The following is a 27,660-nucleotide window of genomic DNA, read 5'->3' on the forward strand; positions in this document are numbered from 1 at the left end:
AAATTTAATGCGCTATTACTAACTAACACTTTGTTTTGTCGCCACTGTTACACCCTTCGTTTTACCCATTTACCGCCATATACACAATTTGCTTTGTTTTGCCGATACTGCAACGCCCTTCGTTTTGTCTATTTGCTGCCACTTTAATTATACATTCATTTCCTTTGAGCCATTTACAAACTTGTAGAAGTCTTTCTTCACCGGTTGCACGCAAAAAGAAAATCAGTGCTTCCCTTTTTACTGAGAGGTTAGATTTTGAAGAAGAAAGGCAACTGAAGAATACAAGCCTAAAAATATTTGTACGGGAATTCTTGAATCAGTTGTTTTGAAATAAACCATTTACAATAAATTCAAGACCGTGATAATTGTTTTGTCGCCACTGTTTCGCCCTTTGTTTCAACCATTTGCCGCCAACGACCGCCCTTCGTTTGTCTATTTGCCGCCAATTTAATTATACATTCATTGCCTTTGGGCCATTTCACGAACGTCTAGAAGTCTTTCATCACCGTTTGCTCGCAAAAAGAAAAACAGTTCCCTTTTTACTGAGAGGCTTGATTTCGAAGAAGTCAGGCAAACTTTTTATTATTAATTTAAGACTGTTATGTTTGTTTTGCTGCCAATGTCACGCCCTTTGATCTTCCTATTTGCCGCCATATAGACCACCCTTTTGTTTTGCCGATACTCTTCAACACCCTTCGTTTGTCTATCTGCCGCCAATTTAATTATACATTCATTGCCTTTGAGCCATTTCACGAGCTTGTAGAAGTCTTTCCTCACCGTTTGCACGCAAAAAGAAAAACAGTAAAAAAAGACCTTTTAAAAATGCTTTCCTTCACTATAGCTCGCTTATTATTATTACAAGGCAGTTATTATTTGTGCGGAAACGTATATAAATTCAACCTGGCTAAAAAATATATGGTACTGGAATTTGTACACATAGTGACTACTAAAGAACTTCTTTGTTCCAAATGGAATTGCATGGTTGTATTTTTCAAATATTTAAAGAAAACTAGTCGTTCTTTATAAAACTAAATGTTTACATTTTTAATTCTGAAGCGAGCCGCCCGTTAGATTGCAAATAGCCTTGTATTCTATTTGGTTACCATGAAAATGACTTTGTTCGTTGAAGAATTTTCTGTAGTGTTAAACTTTCATACGTTTCGCCAGCTTTGATCAACACCAGCCAAAGGCTCGCAGAGATACGAGCATCACCAGCAAAGGTAAGGGTATTTTTTATTTCGGTTGTTACAAAGTCTTTTTGCTAAATACAATCGCGAACTGTAAAAGAAAAAAATTCCAATTAAGCAATTTATAATTCAAGGTGCTTAATCCAGAAAATTTTGACTTCTCTCTTTGAATATTTCTAAATTCGTAGTATTTGTTTCGATCCAGGCTGATCTATATCACAGTTTTGATTAGGTCGTAAATTATTACACTGCTGCAAATAAATATTTTTCAGTGTGTAATATGTTATTGTATGTCAACAGATCTGTCAGAATGTTTTTCTTTATCTGGTAAAGACCGTTGATACACTTTTGGCTTCAAGAAAAGCCACGATCATCAAATAATACGCTAATAACAGGAACAAATTTAGTTAACAACAAGCCAAGATATTAAAAAATAAAACCATTTTAGGAGTTAAAGAACTGCTATTTTCCATTGTGCTGGTCGAAGTATCTTACAGCGACTGATAAGCGCAAAGCTAAAATACTTTTTTAACTGTATGTTACAGTCATAATTTGTTCGGCGCGCAATATAATAAATCATATTCGTTTAAAAAAATTGTGGAGAAGCAAAAGTGTTTATTGATAACTACACGAAACATATCAAGCAATGAAAAGTGTCACCGTTAGGAACGGTTATACAGCTTTTAGGTCATCAGAACGTTCTCTTATGATGACAAAGTAACGCTTTTTCTTCACTGTCCTTATAGCGAAGCTTAATTTGTGTTGACTAGATATTTAGGTGCACCATGTTTAACCGAAGCAGCCTTGATCCTCAGTCTTGCTAATTAATATGCTGCTGACGGTCAAAGTGACAGAATTTTGTTCTGTTAACATTTTCATCGATTGGGCGCTACTTTAATACAGCCAGTGAGATCAATTGAAAGCCTCATTTGATGGTGTCGAAAAGCGGTTGTGTACTTATAAAATTACCCTTGTTGGTTTAGTGTTTAGGGTCGTCTATTTTCCTTCTGTAAAGGTTGACAGATACTCTTATTAATTTGTTGTTTGAGAGTTTTACTTTTAGCGATTTGAAGCTTTTCGGCCGACACCCCAGCCATATTTAACAGAAAAATGCCTTATTTGTCCCAATTTCATGTTTCTTGTATTGAACGTATCAGTCCGATAAAAATTCATAAGAAATTTTTTTCAGTTTTATTTAAGCCCTGAATTCATGATCAGTTAAAATACATTGCATTGAGAGTGATAAAAGGTCCCCTGTTTTTTTGAGTCAAATGAGTCTGTAAGGTAATTTTTACAAAAAGTTGGTTATTATCCATTCAACCACAGTTTCCCTTAATACAAATAAGCTCGGAAGCACTCCATTTGCTTATTGTTAGTTAAAATCTGGTTTGCTTGCGGTTAGTTCCACTCTGGTTTGCTTCCGATGAGTTCCACCCTGGTTTGCTTGCGGTTAGTTCCACCCTGGTTTGCTTCCGATGAGTTCCACCCTGGTTTGCTTGCGGTTAGTTCCACCCTGGTTTGCTTCCGATGAGTTCCACCCTGGCTTGCTTGCGGTTAGTTCCACCCTGGTTTGCTTCCGATGAGTTCCACCCTGGTTTGCTTGCGGTTAGTTCCACTCTGGTTTGCTTCCGATGAGTTCCACCCTGGTTTGCTTGCGGTTAGTTCCACCCTGGTTTGCTTCCGATGAGTTCCACCCTGGTTTGCTTGCGGTTAGTTCCACCCTGGTTTGCTTCCGATGAGTTCCACCCTGGTTTGCTTGCGGTTAGTTCCACCCTGGTTTGCTTCCGATGAGTTCCACCCTGGTTTGCTTGCGGTTAGTTCCACCCTGGTTTGCTTCCGATGAGTTCCACCCTGGTTTGCTTGCGGTTAGTTCCACCCTGGTTTGCTTCCGATGAGTTCCACCCTGGTTTGCTTGCGGTTAGTTCCACCCTGGTTTGCTTCTGATGAGTTCTACCCTGGTTTGCTTGCGGTTTGTTCCACCCTGGTTTGCTTGCGGTTAGTTCCACCCTGGTTTGCTTCCGATGAGTTCCACCCTGGTTTGCTTGCGGTTAGTTCCACCCTGGTTTGCTTCCGATGAGTTCCACCCTGGTTTGCTTGCGGTTAGTTCCACTCTGGTTTGCTTCTGATGAGTTCCACCCTGGTTTGCTTGCGGTTAGTTCCACCCTGGTTTGCTTCCGATGAGTTCCACCCTGGTTTGCTTGCGGTTAGTTCCACCCTGGCTTGCTTGCCGTGATCATGAGTCTGGTTTGCTTGCGGTGAGCTACACTCTGGTTTGCCTTCGATTAGTTCCACTCTGGTTTGCTTGCGATTATTTCCACTCCGGTTTGCTTGCGGTTAGTTCCACTCTGGTTTGCTTGCGGTGAGCTACACTCTGGTTTGCTTGCGGTGAGCTACACTCTGGTTTGCCTTCGATTAGTTCCACTCTGGTTTGCTTGCGATTATTTCCACTCCGGTTTGCTTGCGGTTAGTTGCAGTCTGGTTTTCTTGCAGTTAGTGCCACCCTAGTTTGCTTGCGACTATTTCCACTCCGGTTTGTTTGCGATTATTTCCACTCCGGTTTGCCTGCGGTGAGCTACACTCTGGTTTGCTTGCGATTATTTCCACTCCGGTTTGCTTGCGGTGAGTTCCACTCTGGTTTGCTTGCGGTGAGCTACCCTCTGGTTTGCCTTCGATTAGTTCCACTCTAGTTTGCCACTCTCGTTTGCTTGCGGTTAGTTCCACTCTGGTGTACTGGCGGTAGCTTTTATTTGTTAGTAAGGGCACCACTATTTTCAAATTAATAACTGTAATTTAAGGTTTGACTTATTCACTCATTTGAGAAATAAAAATTTCCCTCTAGATATTGGATGTGCAAAGAGTTAAATATTTATTAAATTTAAACCTGTTAAACTTCAGCGTTAGTTATGATAATATGATGCTATTGAACTGACAGAAAAATCTGTTTTAAAAATGTTATGTTCTTTAGACGGCAGCCGTCATTACGTTGCACCAGTGTAACTTATTATTCGGTAGTCTCGAAGAACGCAGCAAAAGGGCTCAAATGTAGGCAAATAATTTCTTTCTACCTAGCCAATTCAGTACACTTTGATGCAAACAACTAATCTACACAATTGTAACTTAAAAATGACGTTTTTTCCTTTCATCAGAATTGGGAACCATGAAGCACAAGTTACTTACAATAACAATTTTGTACTTGTGTATTTGCGCAAGTTTGGTAGTGAGTGATGATGATGACGATAACGAAGAAGAAGAAGGCGAAGGAAGAGGAAGAGGAAGACGAATCTGCTGAAGAGGTAAAAAATATTCATTCACTTTTTCGTCCTAATTTTAAAACACTTGTTCTTCTTTATTGTTACCATTTCTTACGGTTCACCCGCAAACACACACGCGCGCACGCACCATTCACGCACTCACAAAGTAAATCGGGTGCATGCACTTTTCTACTGGGCTAACAAATAAACAAACAAATAAGTAAAAAAGTAGATAAATAAATAATTTTATTAGGAAAGAGCACACGCAAAACAGCAAGGTTACTAAAGCTGTGACCTTCGTAATAACAGACATATCAATAAGTAAAACTCTGTGCATTTTACTGGAAACCCGCGAAACGGATTGGTTCTCTCATCGTTGTCTTTTCACTGATAAAGCACGATCATGCGCGCGATGCCCTTAAAAGGGAAAATTTTTCTTGATTTTTGGGCTTAGAAGTACACAAAAATGTTGGTTTTGTACTGCAATCAGTCAGAGCGTGTGCTAAAACAACTAGACTATCCGCCCTCCTTTCCGATGAGCGATAGTCAACTCGGCTGCACCTCGTTGACTATTCGCTGGCTACTCACAAAGAAACCTCCGACTCGTTAGTCAATGTTTGAAGTAAAGTAAAAATTAAAATCAGTTTAAGGTAAGTATCTTGATATACAATGGAAACTGTATGTTTGACATATTGTGATGTTTTATTTTTTTAAAAAAATTGATAGCACTGGCTAGCAGGATCCAAGGATATGAAAGACATGGGAAGAAAAATAGCCGAAAAAGCTATCGAGAGACAATTTGAAATAATGGAGGAACAACAGAAAAAAGGAGAAGAGTTTGTCAACGAAAGGGTAAGAGACCAGTTGAGACCTGAAAGCTATATGAAAACATCCACTATACTGAGCCATTATTCCTAGTTGAACACAGTCATAACACGATGCCATTATACTGACAATATTAGGATATAGATAGGGGGTATTAATATTACCAAATGTCAGTACGGAATATTCTTTTTAAGCCAGGCCGATCAAAAACCAAAAGCAATCGCTTTCATAAGTAAACGAGCGCAGGAGAAACGCTTTCAAACAATGTCTTGGGACCGGTTGGTCGAAATCAGGATAAAAGATATCCTATTACGACTATTACGGTATATCCAAGGTTTTTTTATTTCTGTCGTCTCAAAGTACTTTCATTGCAAAATTTAAGTTACAGTTTTACAGACCAAAAATTAAAATCAGGAGTTTGGGTTTCGTTCTTATCTAGGTCTAGATCTTTCTTTAAACTACCGAATGTCAATTAAGACCAGGCCGCGTATACAGCGCACTTTCTGCGCGCGGTGATTTGTCAAGCTGTGTTTAGTAAGTGCAGCAGATATCTTTGGGTCACTCAACCTATTGAAGATTTGTAGTGCACTTCTGCCAATTTGTAAGTTGAACATATAGCTTATCATGTTTGTATCTCTTTGTATTTCAGATGGATATTGACATTGAGCCAGAGAAAGGTTGGAAGACAGAGGACGTATTTGTCCCACCGGGTTTTCACATCGCGGCTGAACTGACGGGTGAAGATGAGAGGCCAGAAGGAGAGGCTGGTGAACAGCCATTTATCTACCCCATGGGGGTGGGTGGCATATTGATGAATGGTTGTTTTGGAACAAACTACCAACCAGGGGACCCTTGCTACGAAGCATTTTGGGAAACAACACTCTGTCATGTAAGTGACTTCATGCTAGTTTTAAATGGACATTCCAAAGACGTTGAGTAGTTGTATGGCCCACATACCAAATAACATAAAGAGCGTCTTAGAAAAATTTCTCCTTTCTGCATCAGTATTTTATAATCATAATAAAACTTTTATGTACCAATTGATGATACCAAATTAGCAAATTTTACGTCTGCTCTTTCCAAAGCGCAAAATCACAGTAAAAATAGACGAAAAACCCCAAGGAGGTCACTAAAATGGAAGGATGGATAAGGCTGAGAGAGAATAATGCGATTATTACAAGCAACAAACTTGAAATTTTATTTAGATTACATTTTACAAGGTATACTGTCCTTGACGAAGCTCCTTAAAACAGCTTTAAAATGCACAGTTCTAGATCAATTTTATTTCTTTCGTTCTCGGACGCACAAAGCTCGGAATTTAGGTTAGTGATATGGTATATTCTGACTTACATTTCATCTGACTTTATAGAGTTTGATTGACGGTGCAGCCTTTATTGGTGTTGGTTTTGATGGACGTGGAGATGACAGCCAAGAGTCACGCAAGATCAGCATTATACAGAGAGACTGTGCAGGACGAGCTACGTAAGTTTAATAAATAATTGTCCCTCTCTATGTTTTTCGCAAATATTTTTTGAAAAAAAAAACCCATGTTGTTTTCTTGGACTGCGGAGGTTATCTGCAGTGATTTGTACTTATGGTAACATAAAAAATTGTATCCAATAACAGCCTTTTATTGAAATGGTTCGTACTATCTTTCTACGTTTTAGGTATGACGACTTTGATGTTCCTGATACTATGAATGTCCATGGCGTCTATGATACCAGTGCTACAATGCAGACATTTTACAGTCGGGAAGAGTATCAAAAATCTCTACAACAACAATCAGGAATTTCTGGATCAATCTTTGGATTCTATGCCGGCGTGAAAAAAGCTTGGGGAAGTTCATCGCTCAAGGGATCACAAAAATACATGGCATTGTATTCCATTGATATCGATAGGTAGTTAAGCAAATTCGTGTTAACTCGCATATTTTTAAATTAAACATTATGGTTAAAATTAAGGCAATCTCTGGCCCTTACTTTCACTTTGCATTCTCAAGCAAAGTACTGTTCCTTTCGCTTTGTGCTAAGGATAAGGGATGTGCTGAATGACTGCGTAAGTGCCACTTGTCCCATAAGAAGACTTTTCTTACAGCGTCTACTTATACTGTTTTCAACGTAAAACAACTAACCTGAAACACGTTTTGGGATTTCGATAGGTATGAAATTTATCTTGACGAGGTAAAACCTGGAGATCTCAGCGTCAACTTTCTTCGTGAATTTATGGACCTTCCTACGTCTTATTTTGCACCTGACGCTCCAATAAAATTCCGTAAGTGACTTTTTTAATCTATAATAACATTTATCTTTTGGGACATGGTGTTGTTTTTTCGGGTGATAAGTAACACTAGCCTCTGAGGGCGCTTTTCATTTGTAAGAACTGACTGGCCGGTCCGGTGGTTTTGAATATGAAATGGACCTTTTCTATGAGATTTTCCCACAAATCCACCTTTTGAATGTCTAGTATTTATGTGTTGACTGATTTTAAATTTGTTATTATGCTTAACCCTGGCTACGGTCCTTCAATATTTTTAAGTAATACATCCTGAATAAAACTTCCAGTTCGATTCATCACAGGTTACTCGCATTGGCCCCGTCTCCTGCCCCCTTGCCAAAGCATTGTCCCAACAATTTCCAGGACCAGTTGATACCGTAAAGACACACTCAGTGCGCTTTCCATTTGTCAGAACTGGCCGGCCAGACCGCCGGTATATTCGAGAACAGAATTCCGAAAAGAACACATACGAAATGTCAAAACAGCGGCTAAGGCTCCAGAATTGAGAACCATGCGTGGTCCCATGAACATTCTATTAACTTTAACAACGCCTCCTTATTCGACAAAGGCAGTTTCCGAATAAGGAAAACATTAGAGTCGTGGCATACCATGATGACTCCAAATGCTGGCATTTATATTCATATTCCGTTATTCATTTGTTACCCGTCGAAGACTGTAGATCTAAAAGTCGCAAGCTCGTATATTTTTAAACATTTTTAGCCAGAGATCGTTCTTAAATTAGGGTGTATTACTACCCCTTGTCGCCACAGAAAACAAGGTTAAACACCGAACAGATACGCAATCAGACTTATCTGAACAAGAACTCACTGAAAGCAAATTTGCTAAGTACTCATCAGTAACTCATCGGATACATATGAATCAGCTGATGTCAAAGAGCCTGTGGTACAAATTTAGTCCACTATGAACACGAAAAACCCGATACTAAAAAGGCATTATTGAGAATTTATTTGCTTATTTTCAGTGGCAAAATTAAAACTGATACAGACCCAGTGAACCTACTGATGTAGTTAAAATAAGCTGGAAAATTCAGGTATACACTACTTTCAAATAGCAAACAGGAAGTGGTAAATTTATCCATCTTTCTTTTTCCTCAGAAAACTTCATTCTGCGTTGGGGGACACATTACATAAAATCCGGTAAATTTGGTGGGCGTTTACAGATACGTAAAACAATGGAGGCCAGCCAAGTTTCAAGCAAGCAAGCTTTCAGCCAAGTCATGGAAATGGAGTTTAGAAGCTTATTTGCAAGTTTTCATGCAAAGAAAGAAGAATCTAGCAGTTCCAGCCAGAGACAGCAGAGTCAGACGTCTTCGACCTCCATACAAGCAGAAGGAGGAGATCAGGAGATAGCCGCACTCATTACTGACTTTAACTCGCCAACTATTAAAACGGAGCTCAAACAGTGGCTGGAATCCATTCGCACTTTCCCAAAGCCGTACAAGTTCATGCTCGCGCCAATCACTGATCTGCTCAAGTTCAATGCTCACTCTCTTTTCCCTCACGAAGAGAGAGACTGGGGCTGCGAAGCGCAAAGCAACCTTAAAAAAGATCCAGATACCGGAGAGCACTACTACGAGGCTAACGTGGATGGAACTATAGTCAGAAAGTTCTGTAAGTATCTGGACAGGGAAAGCCTTATGAAAGACATCGAGAGGAGAAGGAACGGCCTGGAGAGAGCCATTGGTGTTTATATGGAAGAAGTAAGTATAAGAAGTGTAAAGAAGAGTCTGGAAAACTCGGTTAACAACCTGATATTTCAGCCTTATATCGATACAGTCAAAGCCCCCCTTGCGCCCACTCTCACAACGACCAGTTCTGTGTAACCCAGATTGAACGGTGATTTAAACTCTAAAATTAAAAGATCTCGTAAGCGACCGCAACCACCTTCAAGAAATAACAACTGGTCTTTTCCTTTGGTCTTTGGTAATCTGGTCTTTCTTTTTCTTTGCTCTCGTAAGCTTACTTGATCACAATTTGCCTCAACTTACTGGCATTGGCTAAAAAATGTAGTTCGAGAGCCCATTTCTTGTAAATAACCACCTCTTGCTATTTACGACCACTTTTTTTAAAAGGTAAACATTCTTATGTAAATAGCTTCTCAGGTAAATGAGGATCGGCCGGTTATTTTGAGGTTTACTAGTAAGTTATATTCGTGTTCTTATCACAGAAGTTAGATTGCAGTGTACCGTTATTGGTACATTTATAACTAGTGTATGAATGCATACGTTTTAATACCTGAGCGTTATTTCGACAAAGAAAAACATAGTTATTAAGACAAGATTATTAGGATGTGTCTCCTCCGATTATGACACCACTAAATGAAATAATGTGAGTTTTTAAGGAACTTCCACACCACTTAGTGATTTTTTAAAATTATAACAAATAAGCAACAGTCATGGACAAAACAAGACTCATCCGAGTATAGTCTTTCGGGATAGGAACTCTGCAAACACCATGGCCAAAACGACTATTTTTCGTGCTTTAACTTAACAGCTCTCTCGATATGTATAGACTTTGATGTGATCAAGGTATAAGAGTACAATGATAATGGTGAAGAGTAAATAGCACATACAATTTTGCCCTGAAAATTTTTTTTATTTCAATACAGGGTCCAATTTCAACCTCTGAAATTAGTCTTCCATCTGGAGAGCCCGGTTGTCAGACAAAGAACTTCAACTTTCAACAACGATCTACCAAGCCATCCTGGAAAGCAATGACGGAGGACGGGATAACGTTTAAGGTTATCTTTGCCAATGACAAGGCCATGTATGGAAAGTATCACGGCATGGAGAGAATTCTACCAAGGATGGAGAAACATGTAAGGTTCTACAGACGCAGATGGTTCAGCGGTGATAGTGCTGATCAGATCGATATCAAATCAGCCTGTAATTGGGGTGGATCTGAAAACGTGGAAAGCGAAGTTCGCAGGATCTGCATTCTCGGCATGATTTTGAGATACGACCCCGCAACTGGTTTCCTCATTCTTAATCAGAACGACTTTGAGCTCTCAAAGAGGACGTGGCCAGGGCTGACAGTTAAAAACATCGACACCGTCATGGCTCGGGTGGAGTGGCCTGGGAGAGACATCTTTAAGTTAGATGAAGTGATTGGGTATGTTCCATGCAACGTGAAATGGTCCAATGCTATGCGTTTTGATCCAAGTGAAGGTGAAGGAAAGTGCCTTCATTTCACACTCGTTACCGAAGGAACCGCGTACGTTATTTTCTCCGCAATTCCAAACGACAAAAACGCGTGGTACTATGTCCAGATCTCTTCTCATGGCGTTGGAATTTTCAAGGTTTGTGTAAAATAGTATATTGTGAATATTGGGTTAAAGCAATTATGATTTTATGATTTCATAACTCTTCTTCGCTTTGGCTATGAGATAAAGACAAAGACCGCTTTTTTTTTTGGGCCCCTCTTTGGAACCAGTTAATCCATACCTCTATAAAACGTTTATGCCTCTCAAATTTTATTTTGAAGTTTCAGGTTTTGTTTAATTTTCATTCTTGCCCCCATCATGGACGTGTCGAGGTATTGAAAAATGGATTCTGTCTGTAGGAATCGGTAGCTTTTGGTGTGGGCTTCCAGACTTGAACACTGTAACGTTTAACCTTTAGTCATTGTCTATAAGACTCTAAAAAAAGGAAGGCCGTGCCTTCAGAAATATTGGAATTCAAATATATTACCAAACCGTTAAATCAGCCTTGCAATTTTCTTTATTACCCTTTCACCGCCATTTTTAATCAGATTTCTTAAAAAAAATATTCTGTAGAGAAGTCAAAACGGTTTGGAATACCATTTCTACATCTTAAATATTTACTTTATTGTTTCTTTCATAGTCTCAAAAGCTGATGGTTTCTACTCTTGATATCAACGCCGTCGGTCTGGGAAATGGCATCCTTTACCAGTCCTACTTCGTCTGTGTGAAAGAATCACCAGAGGGCACCTTGATTGAATATGGAAAGAGCCAGGGATTCACAGAAGACCGCCACGTCTTCCTGAGCATGTTTGACAAGCAAAACCCTCTCTCCTCTCGTTTCTACTCGTTTGGAAATGGAGAAGATCCTGTTCAGGTGGTGGATGTCCATGTGCTGTCACGTGGATTGTCCAATGTTGACTGCCGCGGTGATACTTTGTTAGACAAAGACACACAGCTGTGCGTGCAAGACTGCCATGAGTACTGTGATCCCGCACAAGGTATGAAAAAAAACCCTCTATGGATAAATACGCCTTTTCTTAGTGTGCAATTAAATTCCAACCCTCAAAACAGCCATTTGGAGTTCAATGAAATATTAATGCAAATAACGTCAACTAAACAGAAAGGAGGTTGCAATAAACCATAACGGAACAAGTTGGTAATTAAACGGTAAGTAAAATGATGACTTGGATAAAGTGAAACTCGGAAAATCTTTTCTCCGAGTATTTGACTTGCGGTCACTTCTCCACTTATTTTCAAGTTGGTAATTAATGACTGAATGGGAGGCGCGGTGGCCTAATGGTTAGCGCGCTCGATTCCGAGTCGAACGGCCCGGGTTCGAGGCCTGGCCGGGGCGCTGCGTTGTGTTCTTGGGCAAGCTAAGACACTTTACTCTCACAGTGCCTCTCTCCACCCAGGTGTATAAATGGGTACTGGCGAATTTACTGCTGGGGGGTAACCCTGCGATGGGCTAGCATCCCATCCAGGGGGGAGTAGAAATACTCCTAGTCGCTTAATGGCTGTGTGGGCCTCATGGCTCGGAGACAGACTGTACTTTTTACTTAATTAATGACTGAGAATGATTACATGCAAGTTCGATCAGTATAAGCAACCTTACTGGTAAGAGGCTAGGCCACTTTTAGGGAAGCTGATTAAATTTTCTCATTAACACTTTTTATAGGTTGTAGAGGCAGCCCCGGTGGGATACATTTGGCCTCAGACTGCAATGCATGCCTGCACAGTAGAGATGAAAACACTGGCAAGTGTCTAGGAGAATAAATGGCAATTAAGGCATCTGGGGATCATGGAAAATGTTTAAGTAAGTATAAGGCCTTATCAGAATAACAACTAAAGGGACAAACTATTGAGCTTGACTGTTTTTTTTTTTGGATGGCTTATTAGGCGATGTAGATGCTGATCGAGACCCCTTGAAGGGGACTATATTTTTAAAACTAATTCTTCAGGCTAAATTGGACCGGCTAGCGCAAAATGTCGATATTGTTTGTTTGTTTGTTCCTGTCTTCCTACCTTTAATTGTTTTTATTTATTTATTTTGCAGAAAACATGTGATTATCATAATCATCACCATCATAAGAAGTAGATGGCGGGGACAAAGATAGACTAGAAATTGCCAATAGAAGAAACGAGTCTTTAAGTTTCTAACGAGATGACAAAATTTGGAACAGTCATTTACTCAGTTTATTTCTTGTTTTGCTTTTTTTTGAATGAAATGCAGTTCAAATCGAGAGTTGCATGTGCTTTTAGACAACGTTTGTCAATCTAAAGGTAAAAGGCGAAATTAGAGAAAACATACATTGTATTATTTCATTAAAGGGGAAAAAGTCAATGTCGTTGTGTTTTATTTCAGTAACCTAGCATCAGCAGCTGTAGTGGTAGCGGTGGTTGTAATGGTGATAGTGGTAGTAAAGTGAAAGTGGAGTGTTTGTGGTAGTGGTAGTGGTAGTAGTACTGTGGTAGTGGTAGTGGTAGTAGTCCAACTTTATTTTAGCCCCATCGAGAGGAAATAGATACTACAGAAACCAGCCTGCATGTTAAAAGTGCAATGTGTTTGAAAACGTTGCTTTTCCGGCCTCCTTATTGTAGAAAATTTCCACAGTCATGTTTTTAGAGTACAAACCGCCCCCTTCTTTTCCTCAGTTCCAAGCATCATGGAATCAAATACAATAAATACAATTTTTTAACTATAGTACATTTAAAGTTAATAAATAAATGCTTGAATGTACAATGGCCGTCAAGACACGTCAATGCCTGGAAGAACGTTCTCTCTAGCAACAGATGACGTCATCTGGGGGAAAAAAATTATTGTTCATGATCTCTTGTTCTATATCAGCTAGTTCTCTCACACACTGGTCCCGTCGCTGTTTGATAGTAAGGACAATCTGAAGAACGTTTCTCTAGCAACAGATGACGTCATCTGTTGTTGTTCATGATCTCTTGTTCTATATCAGCCAGTTCTCTCACACACTGGTCTCGTCGCTGTTTGATAGTAAGGACAATCTGGTCGTGTTGTTCAGGGTACCTAACAAGATCCTCCTACACAGAAAAACAATTGTGTAGTTAGATATAGGATGTTAGATCGCTATCACGTGACATCAAAAATTCTTAATTTAACTATTAATTCTGCCAGGCTGTTATTTAAAACACAACATATTCATGTAGTAGAACGGTTTCTTTTCCGTAAGTCACTTCCATTTATTTCCATCTGTACATAAAGTGTATGCTGGGATTACGATATCCTTGATTACCAGCCGCTGTTTTAACAAACGAAAACATGTTGTAGTTTTTATTTTCATAAGATTTAGCCAAAATAAGCGACAGTTTTAGAAAGAAAGGCTTAATAAGTGTCCCCCCTCTCTGAATTAAGCGCCCTCCTTCGGAAAAGCCCCCCTTTTGGACGAAATTTTAATCCGTCTAGCTAAACTGGGTTTATTGCGTCCGCCTCACTGGTTACGCGCCTCACCATGAAGACGGGAAAATATGGGTTATGCGAACAAACGAACTATCTTGAACTACGCACTTAAAAACAACCTTGTGGCTTAATAAGCTTGATGGTTCGTACTTTCTTCAGTTACTATTATTTCAGTAAGTTTAGTTGTTTCTCTCAGTCAAATTACTAACCTTACAATATCATACGACCGGCTGGCATAAAAACTGACATAATGTTTCATTTACCTGGAAACTAGCAGCCACTGGGGTAAGACTTCGAGCCTCTTCTGAGCTGCCAACATAAACACATAGCATTAAAAACGTTACAACATCGTGAACACCATCACATACACTGCCCGTAACTTTTAGTGATAAATCCAGAGAAGTACTTAAAGATCGCGGCAGTTTAACTTGTACCAAATATTGTTTACTTCCATGTTTTCTCCAACGCAAAATGTACAAGTAAAAGCGAACAAAAGTTTGATGATGTTAAAGCTCTCACAAAATTGCACAAAACAGATGCCCAAGGCAATTTTTTAACGAAACAGATAAGTAAACGATCGTAAAACATCTCAACTAACGACAATCAAGAAAACAAATTCCAACTTACAAGTCATATAACTCCACCGTGCTCCTGACCATGTCTCTTAAGTAGTTGATATCATGTTGATATCGAACCACCACTGATGAACCTTTAGGGTTTCCAATTCCTATGAAAAAACAATGTTTTGAATGCGAATATTGTCAAGGTTGAAGGTCTAAACAGTAGTCTCGAGGAAGGTAGACCTACAAAATCGTGAAGGCATAGATAACAGTGCCTGTCAGCAGGCTGTTGGTAGGCTGTCGGTAGCCTGTCAGTAACTTGTCAGTAATCTGATGGCCGGCCGGCCGACAGTTGACCGACAGTCGGTGGAGGGGAGCTGTTCTTCCCAATTACCGGTATTTCCCCGTTGCTTTATTGAAGTCCACGATGCATCGATGACAGGAAGATCACGATTCCTGTTGAATACAGCTTTCATGATTTCTCCTTCCACTGCGCTAAACACCATAAGTTTCGATCAAGGACGGGAACTATAACTATTATAACACCCATCGGCATTGTCGAGTACGCTTTTTTGCTTCTAAGGAACCTTGTCCAAACAGCTAGCGCTGTCGTATCGATGGTGTTGAGTATACTTTTCTACTCTGTAGGTAATATGTAGCAATAAACCATTCCTTATTTGAAGCAGGACACCCTTGTTTGAAGTAGTTAACGACTGTTTTTCAGCATTATGGCTATGTTGCCAGAACCCGTGATCCACTTGGAATGCACAGAGGATCAAGACATCTGGCTGGCTCCAACACAGGGAGTCTGCGATTCACGGACTCACTGTTAAATCTGAGAGATCTGATTGGCTGAAAATACAGATCAAATACTCTGAGCATCCTCAAAAATTGGGACAGTCCAGAGGTCTCAATGCTTGGAGCAGTCCAAATGAATCGCAGGCTCCGACGACGAGATCGCATACATGTACACACATTATTCATGAGAGTTAGACCGGACGTCAGTGTTTGGTCTCGGTCAAATAGCATCTCACTTAATCATTGTTATTCTTGGTTACCTTGCAAGAGCCTTTCAAGATCTTCAATCTCTTGTCGAATGATATCTGCTGTCCGCATTCCCTCAAAAGTGCTGAAAATATTCCGATACATAACATCACCGTATTAGAATGGTTTATTGTATTTACCGCTACCTAATTTAAATAATGCTCACTAACGTTTTATATCGTCATGATGATATATCATCATCAGGGAGTAACATCATCACCTGATTAATTAGACATGTTGTTATACAGCTCAGAGAGATAACAGACGACGAGCCTTACCAGTAAATGACTAAATGTACTTACTCATGCAAAGAGGCCTGGCTTGGCTTTGCATTCATGGAGTCCCTTCTAAAAAAAAAATAAGGCGAGCACACGTAATCACATGGTACAAATATGCAATTTTGACACCCACCCTCTCCCATATATTAAGCTTCAGGTTTCATACGCTAATTTTTGACTTGTTTTTTGTTTTTTAAATTAGTTGGATGCCTGTATAAGGCACATACTGAAAACTGTGTAAAAAAGACATACTAACAATGCACAGAGGGATGATACCGACTAGAAAAGGAAGTTCTTAAAATCAAAGGGTAACAAGAAACTAGATGGTAACACTCTGCATATTAGCGCTGGTTAGTTGGGTGAATTGCAGCTCTCGAAAACAAACTGGGATGGGTCTGAAAATTAAAAGATGATTGGGGCACTGAAAATGTTTTGTAGTCCCGAATGCTTGCAGCTGGGTTTTACATTCTCCTTACATTTCTGTCTTGAAAATGTGTAAAAATGTGTAAATACAATGTTTATAAGTCTTATCTGTTTTAATCGCTTTCTGCGTCAGGTTTAATTCTGTGTTTACTGCTCAGTTTTACAGTAAAATGTCTGTTTTGGGAAACTGTCGGTAACCTGTCGGTGGCCTGTCGGTAGCCTGTTGGTAACCTGTCGACCGACAGTCGGTTAGCGGGAGCTGTTCTTCACAATTACAGATTGCACCAGGCTGTGTAAAAATGTGATTTGATGAAAAAAAAATTCTTTGGTAAATTTGCACTTAAAACGATAATGTACTGTACCTGTGTTTGCATCTCATCTCTTCATCCTGAGAAATAAAATTCATTAATGAAAAGAAAATTTAATAAATTAAAAAAAAAAGAAACTTGAAAACACGTGGAATCCCAAGGAAAAAGAAAGAGAGGGAGAACACATAGAGAAGATCAGAGGCAGATAATAGACTGACATGAACTGGTGACAGCTGGAGAAGGTGGCACAGGGCGGACAACGTTGATGGGAGGCTCTGGTTGATTACCTATGCTCGCATAGGAGCTTAGGGCCTAAGAGAGTGAGCTTAACAAACAAAACAATAACCAAAAAACAAAATAAAGGATTTTTGCAACAGAAGAAATCTAAAGAATATTTCATGAAAACAGCAAGGGTACATGTACATGAGCATTTATGCATGCTGGTTTCCCTGGAATCAGGGGAATCTAAAGAAGCATAAACAATAAATTCTCACGTAAATTCCTGTGTGCTTCCTCACATGTAAACGTGAATGTCACATCACTTGACATAAGTAAAGGGCGTAATACAGAGTGATTAACATTGAGTTATACTTTATGTCTAAAATCTGCCAAGATGACTCTTGCCAGCGTCAGGAAATTGAGGTTCACTGCATTAATTTCAAAATATTCACATCCAAAGAACTTTGTATCATACCTCAACAAATGGTTGGAATCTTGGTTTTGGAGGCTTGAATGTCTGTCAGCAAAAACAGTAAAATTACATCAGATACATGTACATGTATGCTGTAGTCTGACTGACCTTCATAATAAAAATTGAATTCATCCTTGGTCTGGGGATTAGCTGGGCAACAATTGACAACTACCCATCAGACACCATGAAAAGAAAGAAAGATACATGTACATGTATAACTCTTCCAATTTTAAGCCCCTATTGTAAAGCTTATTTTGTATTTACATTATTAGAAAATGCTCAGGGCATCTAAAGGACTGTTGTTTTGGGTGTTACATTATTGTTATGTTAAGAGAATTATACTGATTGTGTTACTCTTGTACACTGTACATCTACGCAACCAAAAAATTCAGTCAGAGGATCCCTTGTAATGTAGAAAGAAAACCAAACATCTGAAAAGCTCCCCCCCCCCCCCACCCAACCCTTATATCAGCATGCACTCCCCGGAGATAATCCTGCCGGAAAGGAAGGTTGAGCAAATATAAGCCCAGTTGTTATTTTGCTATGGTATCCTTATTTGTACTGCATGTAGCTAACTTAAGCACTACTGGCCAATCATCTAGTGTTTAGCTGTCTACCTTTATTTGTGGTTCTGGAGTGTAGATCAATAAATCAACTGGTTGCTGAACAGGTGGAACAGCAGGCAGATTGTCCATGTCGCACTCTCCTGACTGCGTACAAGGAAGGAATACAAAACTGTGCTTTGGTGTTAGCTGAGTGAGCCTGTACAGTGCAGAAAAAAATGTTGATATCATGTTATATATTCCGGTTGTCAAATTTATAACTCTTATCAAAATAATATGTAATTTTTAAATCTGTCGATTGTATACAAATGTAACATAATTTTAGCTTAAATCTTAGTACTCTTATATATTTTAATCTTTTTAACTTCCATTTTAGGGACACTGTAAGGCTTTTAGCGACTTTTTACTTTTTACTTTTTACTAGGGCCTCTATTGATAACAGTTTTTATTGTAAAAGCTGATGGAGTAACCATATTTAAATAAAGGCTTTCTTCTAGGTATAGACATAAACTGGAATCTCAATTTCTCAAAACATCCAAGGGATGCAAAAATTAAATTAAAAATTTGGAAGTTGAAGAAATCAGGGGGGGGGTGGGGGGGAGGGCAAAACAAATTTTGTATTTAAATTAACTGGAGGTTTGAGAAATTAAATACTACTGTCATACATCTCATGAAAAACAGTGGTGAATTCACAAAAATATGGCAAGCACTGAAGGGTGCAAACAATGTGAGAAAAATTTTATTCACTTGATAGAACACCTCTTAAGTTCTCTCCCCTCTAAACACCACCCCTAGAAATGTAAACAACTGCATTATTTCACTTTATTAAAACATGTTGACCTCATGGCAAAACTGCATAATACATTACACATACATGTGATCTTATGAATATTAAATCATGAAATCAGTTTGCAAAGAATAAATAACTAAATAACTACTCACTTTCCCAGGCAAGTGGAAACTTCTTAGTTCTAAATGACCTGTTCTGATATAATTTTTCAGTAACTTAAGTACATGGTTTTCCACACAATGGAGTGCTACATGTTTTTGGTGTAGGGTTAATTTTAGTCCAGCCAATTTTTTGTCAACAGTGAAGACAAAAATAAACAGAGAAACTGTCAACGTTTAACATTTAAGGCTATCCATGGTCTCGCTCCGCCTTACATTTCCGAACTTATATCTGTTAGGGATACTGGTGGTAGATATAACTTAAGGTCAAATGATGGAATACTTTTAAACTTTCCTACATGTAAGTCTTTTATTACCCTCAATCTTTGACAAAAGTAGTTGACACATTGACTTCGCTCTGCGGTTTTTATGACAAATTTAACACTAGTTTTTAAATTTCATGACTGTCTGCTAAAATACCCCCCCCCTCCCCCCATCCAATGTTGTAAAATGGTAGTAAAGGACTCCTAGAAACAAACTACAACATTGATTGGGGGGAGGGGGTTGGAATGGTGGGGCAAAAGGTTGAAATTGGACCATATAACAATAAACTCAGAGACTCAAAGGGTAGTGCAGAATGCAATATGGCCAATCAATTGACATAGTTATAATAACTTTGGTTGAGAATACATACAATGAGTTCACTTTTTCAGTTTAAAGCGCTGTTTCATGTTTACTTGTAAGATGTTGAACGACCGATTGTGATACATTTCGATTTTGACATGGAGCAAATCACAAAATCATGTGAAAGCCCATATACAGGATAAGGAATCACAAAATCATGTGACAGCCCATATACCGGAGAAGGATTTCCTTTAGTAAAAGGTCACACACACGGCCGAAATGCAGGTGTTTAGTCAAGGAAGCCGGCTTTTTCCAGGTCATGCTCCCGCCACGGTCTGGTGAACACGTCACACACTCACTCAAGCATGAAGCCGAGAAGCACGTAGTGTGAAGATTTCTTTCACGAAAGCATGTTCAAACACTAAAGAGTTTTTCGCTTTCACGCGAAGCCCCTCTCAGGCAGAGGTTTTACAAAATAATACGTAAGTTAGTCAACTGATGAAGAACAAATCAAAGGAAAGGAAGTGTCGGATGTAACATGATACCTTTGTTTTTCTCTTAGACTGCTGTTATGCCTTAAAGTCTAATTAAATTAACGCCATGGATTCTACAAGAATTCTACCGCATTGAAAAGCACACCACGTTAGGCTTTGATACAAAATTTCTAAACACGTCTCTGTTATTTAAATTTTCGTTAGTTTGAATTCAGTTTGACATTGAAACAGCAAACGTGATATTTGTGGTTTTCGTGCAAAGGTTTGTAACATGATACCTTTGTTTTTCTCTTAGACTGCTGTGATGCCTTAAAGTCTAATTAAATTAACGCCACGGATTCTACAAGAATTCTACCGCATTGAAAAGCACATCACGTTAGGCTTTGATACAAAATTTCTAAACACGTCCTGCTATTTTAATTTTCGTTAGTTTGAATTTTCGTTTGATATTGAAACAGCAAACGGCATACTTTTCCTTTTCCTTGAAAACGAATGTAACATGATACCGTTGTTTTTGTCAAAAACGGATGTAACGTGATGACATGGTAACGTGATTTATTTTCTGCAAACAGGGCGACATCGATTGTAACACAGATGTTATCGATTAATTAAAGAATTCGGTTTTTCTGAATTATGAGACGTTACAACAGATCATCTTTTCTAACAAAACAGCGTTGCCATAACAATAATTATTTCACATGAACTGCTGTGAGGCCTTAGTGTCTAATTCAATTAATTTGCGGTTTTAACTTAGCGCCACGGAGTCTACAGGAATCCTTCCGCAGGAAGAATTACGTGATGTTCATGACGTCTATTAATCTGCGCATGCGTTTAGCACAAAGAATTTTCTTCCAGAAAGAATAGTACCACAAGGAGAGCATAGTGCTTTTTGAAACAAATATATACCTTTGAGCTCTTCAATTGTGTCGTAAATAGACTTCCCATTCTACCAAGGGCACACGGTCTGTTACGGTCTGTCTGTTAATTGATATTAATTAATTAATTGGTGATTAAAAGTTTACACCATAGTGCTTTAGCGCCTGAGGGGTTTAGCAGACGACAACCCACGAAACCATCACAATAGTGCATTCTGCACTAAAAAGGGCGTAAATTGACAATGGGTCAACACTTTTTGTCAATGATTGCTGGGTGACAGATCTTTTCATATGGCTGCTCCAAAGTTATGGAATGATCTTCCCATTTTTATTAGAAATATTTTATCTGTAAATAGTTTTAAAAAGTATCTTAAGACCTATTTGTTTCAGAAGGCGTTTTTAAGCTAATTTTTATTTTTTATTCATTGTAATTTTACACTTATCATGTATTTTAGTATTTTTATTAATTTTAGGGCCATTTTGTAATTTAAATCTTTATAAATATTGTAATGCGCAAGTGAAAATCCTTGATTGATACTTGCGCAATATAAGTTCATTAATTATTATTAACTGTTACTCACCAGTCACTTGGCACATCTTCTGTCAGCCACTCTTGTAAAAACACAAGACCTCTGGGTAAGCACCTGTAAATCAAAAAATCCCATGTAGACCATTTTCAGCTCCTTGAAATTCTAAACTTACCCCAGGGCTACAGACACTTGTTTTACAGTGAAAATACAGAAACGGTAAACACCTTAATTCTGGTTACAATGTAAAAGAAAAAAAAGCAGTTCTCAAACTGTTCCAAAAAAAACATTTGACTCCATCACTGTCCATGTTTTAAAATTTTCCACCATTTTCAGCTATCATTCAATGGTTTTCTGCAACAATTTTCAAATCCAAGATCAACAGAAGTGTTCATGGTTTTATGATTTTCACTGTAATAAATATTATTTTTTGTCTGGTTTTCTGGTGAAGCCTGTTGTGGAAATTGAGGGGCAATAGAAACCTTGCAAATTTGCAGTAAAATATTTATGTGTCCTGCTTGCCTTATTTTGTAATGGATAAAAATATTCACATATCAAATGCAATTTATTTGGGAAAAAGCAGCATGCAAAAAAAAAAAAAAAAAAAAAAAAACAAGCAAAAAAACTGCAAGTGTACAGGCTTTGACTACCAATTCCTATAATAGAGAGCTTTACAAATGATCAAAACACCATTTGATTGATAAAAATCAATTACATAAATTGAACTTCCCTACACTTGAAGATGTAAATGCTGACCAGTACATTAAACAAAAACTGCAGTGGCGGATCTAGGGGAAGCCCCTCGCCCGTTAGTTCTAGAACAAATAGAGGCCCGAAGGGCCAGGAAAATTTTTTTTGAGAGCACCCCCCTTATTCTAGGGTCTGGATGATCGGCCCCCCCCCCCTCCCTTATCTAAAGGTCTGGATCCGCCACTGCGCTGGTTGCATTTATTTGAAACTTGACTCTAATGACCTAGCTGGAGGTAAAGCAAAGGAGTAGAAATACCCCCAAGCACTTCATTCTACAGAAACCAGAGGCAAGGGCCGGTCTTATGAGCTTGTCAATGTCAAAAATAAACTTAAGAAAGAGCACAAATGGGAGACTTACCGTATTTATTTGATTAAGCACCCTGGGCGCTTACTAAATTTTTGGACCTTTAGAGTGGGCGCTTATTTGAGGTGGGCGCTTATTCGAGGCTGGGCGCTTATTAAATTTTCGCCATTTCTCACAAGTAGAAAGTTTATTTTACAACAAAACAATGAATAATAATAAAACATGAAGATTTACCAAAGCAGAATTTAAACTGTTCATTGAAAGTTTCTTTAAAATCCCAACAAAGCGGGAAGTCTCTACTTAACCAATTTTAATCTCAATTTCAATAATAATCAAAGTACTCCTTTTGTACATTTCAGTATTTTTTTGAAGGGGGGTGGGGGTGGGCACTTATTTGAAGCTGGGTGCTTATTAACTTTTCCTACCTTCAGGGTGGGCGCTTATTCAAGGTGGGCGATTATTCGGGAGCGAGGGGGGGGGGGGGGGGGGGGGGGAGGTGGGCGATTATTCGAGCTTGGGCGCTTAATGGAATAAAAACGGTAAAGGAGCTGACAATTCCAAGGGGTTTAAAACTGAGTTTCTTGCTAAGGTCTACATTGTTTTTGTTAAAAATAGACTATACGCACTCTGCAGCCTCTGTTGACATTTTAATTTACATGGGAACATGGCACGGTATAAAAAGCAGATTGCACTTGCTTGTAGTGTGCAGTGTTAATCTTTATTCTCTGCAACCTTACCTTAAAAAACCTTGACCTGTCTTTATAAACTTTAGGAAGTGATGGTAAGTCACAGTGAAGTTCCTCCTCCATCATAGTATTGCCATTGTCAGTATCCTTGTTAATTAATAGAGTTCGTCTATTGAGTGCAGCATGGCCAGAAAATGGCCTCCAGGGAGGTCTTGGTTTAGGTGTTGCAGTTGCCTTCTCACCAACCCTCTCTGTTGTTATTCTAGCTTTAGCACTGATTGGCCGTGGTTTTAAGTTAGCTTGAGTGGGAGGTCCTCTACAACTGGCTGTATAAACACCATGCTGAGCAGCCGATGGTGGTCTCTTTATATTGACTTTAAAGAGGACACATTTATAGTTGGGATAACTTAGCAAGTTGATAGTGGAATAATCAATCAATCAATCAATCAAACAATCAATCACTTTATTTAAGGTGATATTTCCCTAATATTGCATTGCGCATTCCTTACTGCGCAGAATTTTACGCACAATTAGCGCACGCACATAAACAAAATGGCGGCTTTTCTCTATGCGGCTTGGCTCCAGAGAGAGAGAGAAATCATCATTTTCTCGTAAACAAGCTTGGTGACCTATCATTTTTTTCTCTTAGTTCAAAAGTAGCCATCAAATTCTTTCTATATTAAAATAAATACAGAACAATTTCTATGGCAGAATAATAAATTATCACCGAAAACGTGTACTTTGCTAGCACTCGCAAAATAAATATAAGGAATTATATGGTAAATACAAGGTCTTCCTGCTCCTAAACGAATACGGTGACCCCCCTTTCTGATTTCAAACTTTAACTTCCCTTAAGGTAAACAACCAACTGGCAAAGTTTGGTTGGAAATCTATGAGCAGTTCTATTTCAAGGGAATTACCTTGAGTGTAAGGGTATCTACTGTGCTAATTATGAAAACTCAAATCAACAAACAAGAATAAACACAGACAACAACACTAAGTGGAGAAATTATTACACTGTATTATAGCCATTGGACATAATAGCAAAACAAATTGCGCCATTGAAATAGATGCATAGAAAACCAAAGGCATTTTATACTGTTAATAAATAATTATGTCTCCAGTGTATCAGAACCCGAAACCCTGACTTCTCATTGGCCATGTACAGTATGTAGATTGTATTGAGTGTGTCATGAAACCTTTTAGTGATACATAAATGTATACAGGTTCAGTTGATTATTGAACATTGTGCCCAATTCTTCAGCTAGTGAATCAGACCTGCTATTGACGATTGTCGAATAATTGCTTAGACAGCGTCGTCTTTAGCAATAAGTTTTAACAGCGGGGCTACATGTACATGTACAGTACCCAAGCGTACCTTTTGAGTCATAAAGACCTCTAGCGATATCATATGCTTCGGGATCCAGGTTTGCATTGCTACATTGCCGCCTCCGCATATCCAAATGTTAGAACTCCAACATCTATCAACCTATTGCTTCAACCACCATTTTCCAATCACCATTTTACAGTATTTTTTAGTTGTCGCTGTCAGTCGCCATCTTGGAATTGAACCCTTGAAAGACTGGGCCCAAAAGCTGCGATTCTTTTGGTCAGCACCAACAGAAGATACGTGGTGTAACAGTCACATAGTGGTTTTACATTACCGGTTTTACTTTACTTGCGTAAAATGAAATAATGAAAATTTATGGAAAGATGCATCTGCGGAAAAAGTTGAACGACATTCAACTTTTTTTCGCAGATGCGAGGGGAGGACTTTTTCGGAAGGACTTTTGCGGGAGAATTGAAGGAGGTTTTTGTTATTTTGCGCCATTCTGAAGTAATTCTATCAAAGCAACTTTTATTAATCGGGCGTGGCCGATTTAAGGTTTACCCTTTGGTCGTCCTAGAGCGTAGTCTCCTGGCGCGGCCAAAAAGACGGGGATAGCTCGGGGTTGCTACAAAACCGCTACGGGTGACGCATACCGCAATGGTTTTCATTTTAGTTTTGACAGGAAATCGTTGCAGGCACACTTGGTCGACTTTTGGGTTAATGTGTAATCAGGTTGTGTTTTTTTGCTTCGGCGGAAGGACAGAGAAAAAAGCTTACGGGGAAAAGTATAGTATGGGGCCCAGTTCTCGGCCACTTTTGACGTAATCTTGTATTTCTTACCTCAGAAGAACCGCAGGAACTTGAAATTTCTCCCAGAGCTAGCTACATTATTCAGCTTTTTGGTGTAAAGCTATCGACCGGTCAAAAATTAATTTGCCCGAGCAATAATAAAAATAAAAGCTCCATTTGTGGGCCCAGTTCTCGGCCACCTTGGCCCAGTTCTCGGCCACTTTTGACGTAAACTTGTATTTCTTACCTCAGAAGAACCGCAGGAACTTGAAATTTCTCCCAGAGCTAGCTAGATTATTCAGCTTTTTAGTGTAAAGCTATCGACTGGTCAAAAATTAATTTGCCCGAGCAATAATAAAAATAAAAGCTCCATTTGTGGGCCCAGTTCTCGGCCACCTTGGCCCAGTTCTCGGCCACTAAAAAGCTTGTGCGTAATTATCTGTAAAAAAATGCTCAATTAATTTTCACAGTCATAAAATCACTCTGTAAACCTATTTATACTATATCGATCCCAAATTATTTTTATGATGCTTTGTTTTACTTTAGAAAAGAAGAATTTTAACGCGCCTAGTTGCCTATGTGCAGGTTCTGGCAAAACCGCATTGTGTGACCCGTGCATTTAGATGGTTTATTTTGCAGTGAAAAGGTCTTGAAAGATTTAGGTGTTGTAGAAATAATAGACAAGACAAGAGTCAGCTCAAAACTTAGAGATAAGATTGAACTCTATTTTTAAAACATTTATTTCTTTCATTCTGGCAGCAGCAGATGAAATTATATTAAAAACCAAGCGCTAAGCTGTGATAGCGAGCAGGGTGGCCGAGAACTGGCAAATACGCAAACGTCGCAAGAAAAAATTTCGAAGTAAATTAAGACCAAAAAATACAACGGTTCAACGAAAAGTTAACTAAAGCAGAAAGCTGAATTATTCTACGTTTCACATGCCAAAAATTAGCTCGTATGGTGGGGGCTTTTGGATAAAATACGAATTTAACTACATCCATGAATTTGGAGCCGTAAACAAACAACTTTTTCGGGAATGCAAATTCACCTACCTCCGCGTAAACTCGACGTGTGAGCTTTCTATATCGAATTGAACGATCAAACTCAAGATACTTAAAGCACATGAATCAGTCTATAGTTTGAAGGAAATACCTTTTTCTTTTGATTCAACTGGAGTGTGAAAAAACGCGTTAAACACAAAGTGGCCGAGAACTGGGCCCCATACTGTACTGATATTCACCATTGTGAAATTGCACTTACTTTGACAAGTTAAAGTTATTTTTGTAAATGAAAAAGGTAACGTCATTGATGTCACGCAATGTTTTTTTTTTAGCAAACTAGATGGTTTGCTGGTTTCTGACTATGAATGGGGGTGTGATCTTGCGGTATATTTTTTGAGCCTGACTCCGCCGTAAAACTTTTTTTTATTTAGCAAGAACTGTGTCGATTTTCATTTCTGAACAATTGGTCGTCAAGTCGTTTGTCACAAAGAGTAGAATGTTTGTACAGCATGTTTTGGAATTATTTTAGATTTGGTTAGTAAGACTTTGAAGACCTGAGCAAAACATTGGAATGTACAGTATTAATAGGAACTTGAATGGAATTTTTCACAAGTTGGATAAAGGTATCAACTGAAAAAAATGGAATTCAAAATGAGAACTTGGATTTTGTTGTAATTAAATTTTATCGCGGATTGGATGCATAATATCACGGCTTTGAAAGTCTTCAAATAATTAGAAAGGTTCCTTTCTTCCTGTTGATCTTATTGTTATTTTCATGTATTGATTATTCGAAAGTGGTTTTCGTTGATACGAAAAAAAAAAACGGGTTTTCACTGAATTGCTTGAAGTATTTTTAGACGTGATAATATTGGCTTAATCAAATTACATTGTGCACGAAATATTTGTTATTCTTTTGTCTTGAAACTTTGAGGAAATTGAAATTTTTGTTTGACAGTAGTGTATGAAAGGCATTTTATAGAACTGAATAAAAAATAAGAAACATTGATAAAGGTTATTTCAAAGATTTATTTTGCCTGATTTTGAAGGGTTTCAGGAGTTTTAAAGAGTGCTGGTAAACGGTTGTATGTTGTTTGTGATTACGGATCTTATTTAGTTTCGAACGCTCTAATTTTTGAAAGGTTAAAACAGGTTAAAACCGGGCGGTTTCATGAGTTTTTTTGGGTAGAAAGGTACGGTGGTGGTCAAAAAAAAAAATGTTTAGAAAGGAATGACTGTAGTAGCACGTAAGTCGGAGGTTTGCGTGAGTCACGGGGTAAAGTATGCGTGAGCTGGATTTCCGGCGTCATAACGGCATGTTTTGTTTACTGAAAGATACACT

At 38.6% G+C, this 27,660-nt stretch overlaps 2 protein-coding genes across 2 annotated transcripts; one reads left to right on the plus strand and one right to left on the minus strand.

Moving 5' to 3' along the window:
- Window positions 1-1,142: 1,142 nt before the first annotated feature.
- LOC144637981 (uncharacterized) lies at window positions 1,143-12,575 on the plus strand. The gene is made up of 11 exons (XM_078497075.1): window positions 1,143-1,220; window positions 4,334-4,480; window positions 5,165-5,290; window positions 5,913-6,152; window positions 6,633-6,745; window positions 6,931-7,161; window positions 7,422-7,534; window positions 8,653-9,257; window positions 10,166-10,855; window positions 11,400-11,757; window positions 12,438-12,575. Exons 2-11 carry the CDS (start codon window positions 4,412-4,414, stop codon window positions 12,533-12,535), a joined length of 2,643 nt encoding a protein of 880 aa, XP_078353201.1. The 5' UTR covers window positions 1,143-1,220; window positions 4,334-4,411; the 3' UTR covers window positions 12,536-12,575.
- Window positions 12,576-13,582: 1,007 nt separating this feature from the next.
- LOC144638447 (uncharacterized) lies at window positions 13,583-24,791 on the minus strand. Its single transcript, XM_078497645.1, has 11 exons — window positions 24,580-24,791; window positions 23,269-23,575; window positions 21,516-21,578; window positions 18,108-18,252; window positions 17,494-17,535; window positions 16,854-16,879; window positions 16,093-16,137; window positions 15,805-15,875; window positions 14,814-14,913; window positions 14,450-14,495; window positions 13,583-13,810 (listed from the first exon to the last, which is right to left on the minus strand). The coding sequence occupies exons 1-11, from the start codon at window positions 24,656-24,658 to the stop codon at window positions 13,688-13,690; spliced, it is 1,047 nt and encodes a 348-aa protein (XP_078353771.1). The 5' UTR covers window positions 24,659-24,791; the 3' UTR covers window positions 13,583-13,687.
- Between the last annotated feature and the right edge of the window lie 2,869 nt (window positions 24,792-27,660).

This window comes from Oculina patagonica, chromosome 14 (genome assembly GCF_052425735.1).
Source record: "Oculina patagonica isolate OP01 chromosome 14, crgOcupat, whole genome shotgun sequence".
Lineage (NCBI taxonomy): Eukaryota > Metazoa > Cnidaria > Anthozoa > Scleractinia > Oculinidae > Oculina > Oculina patagonica.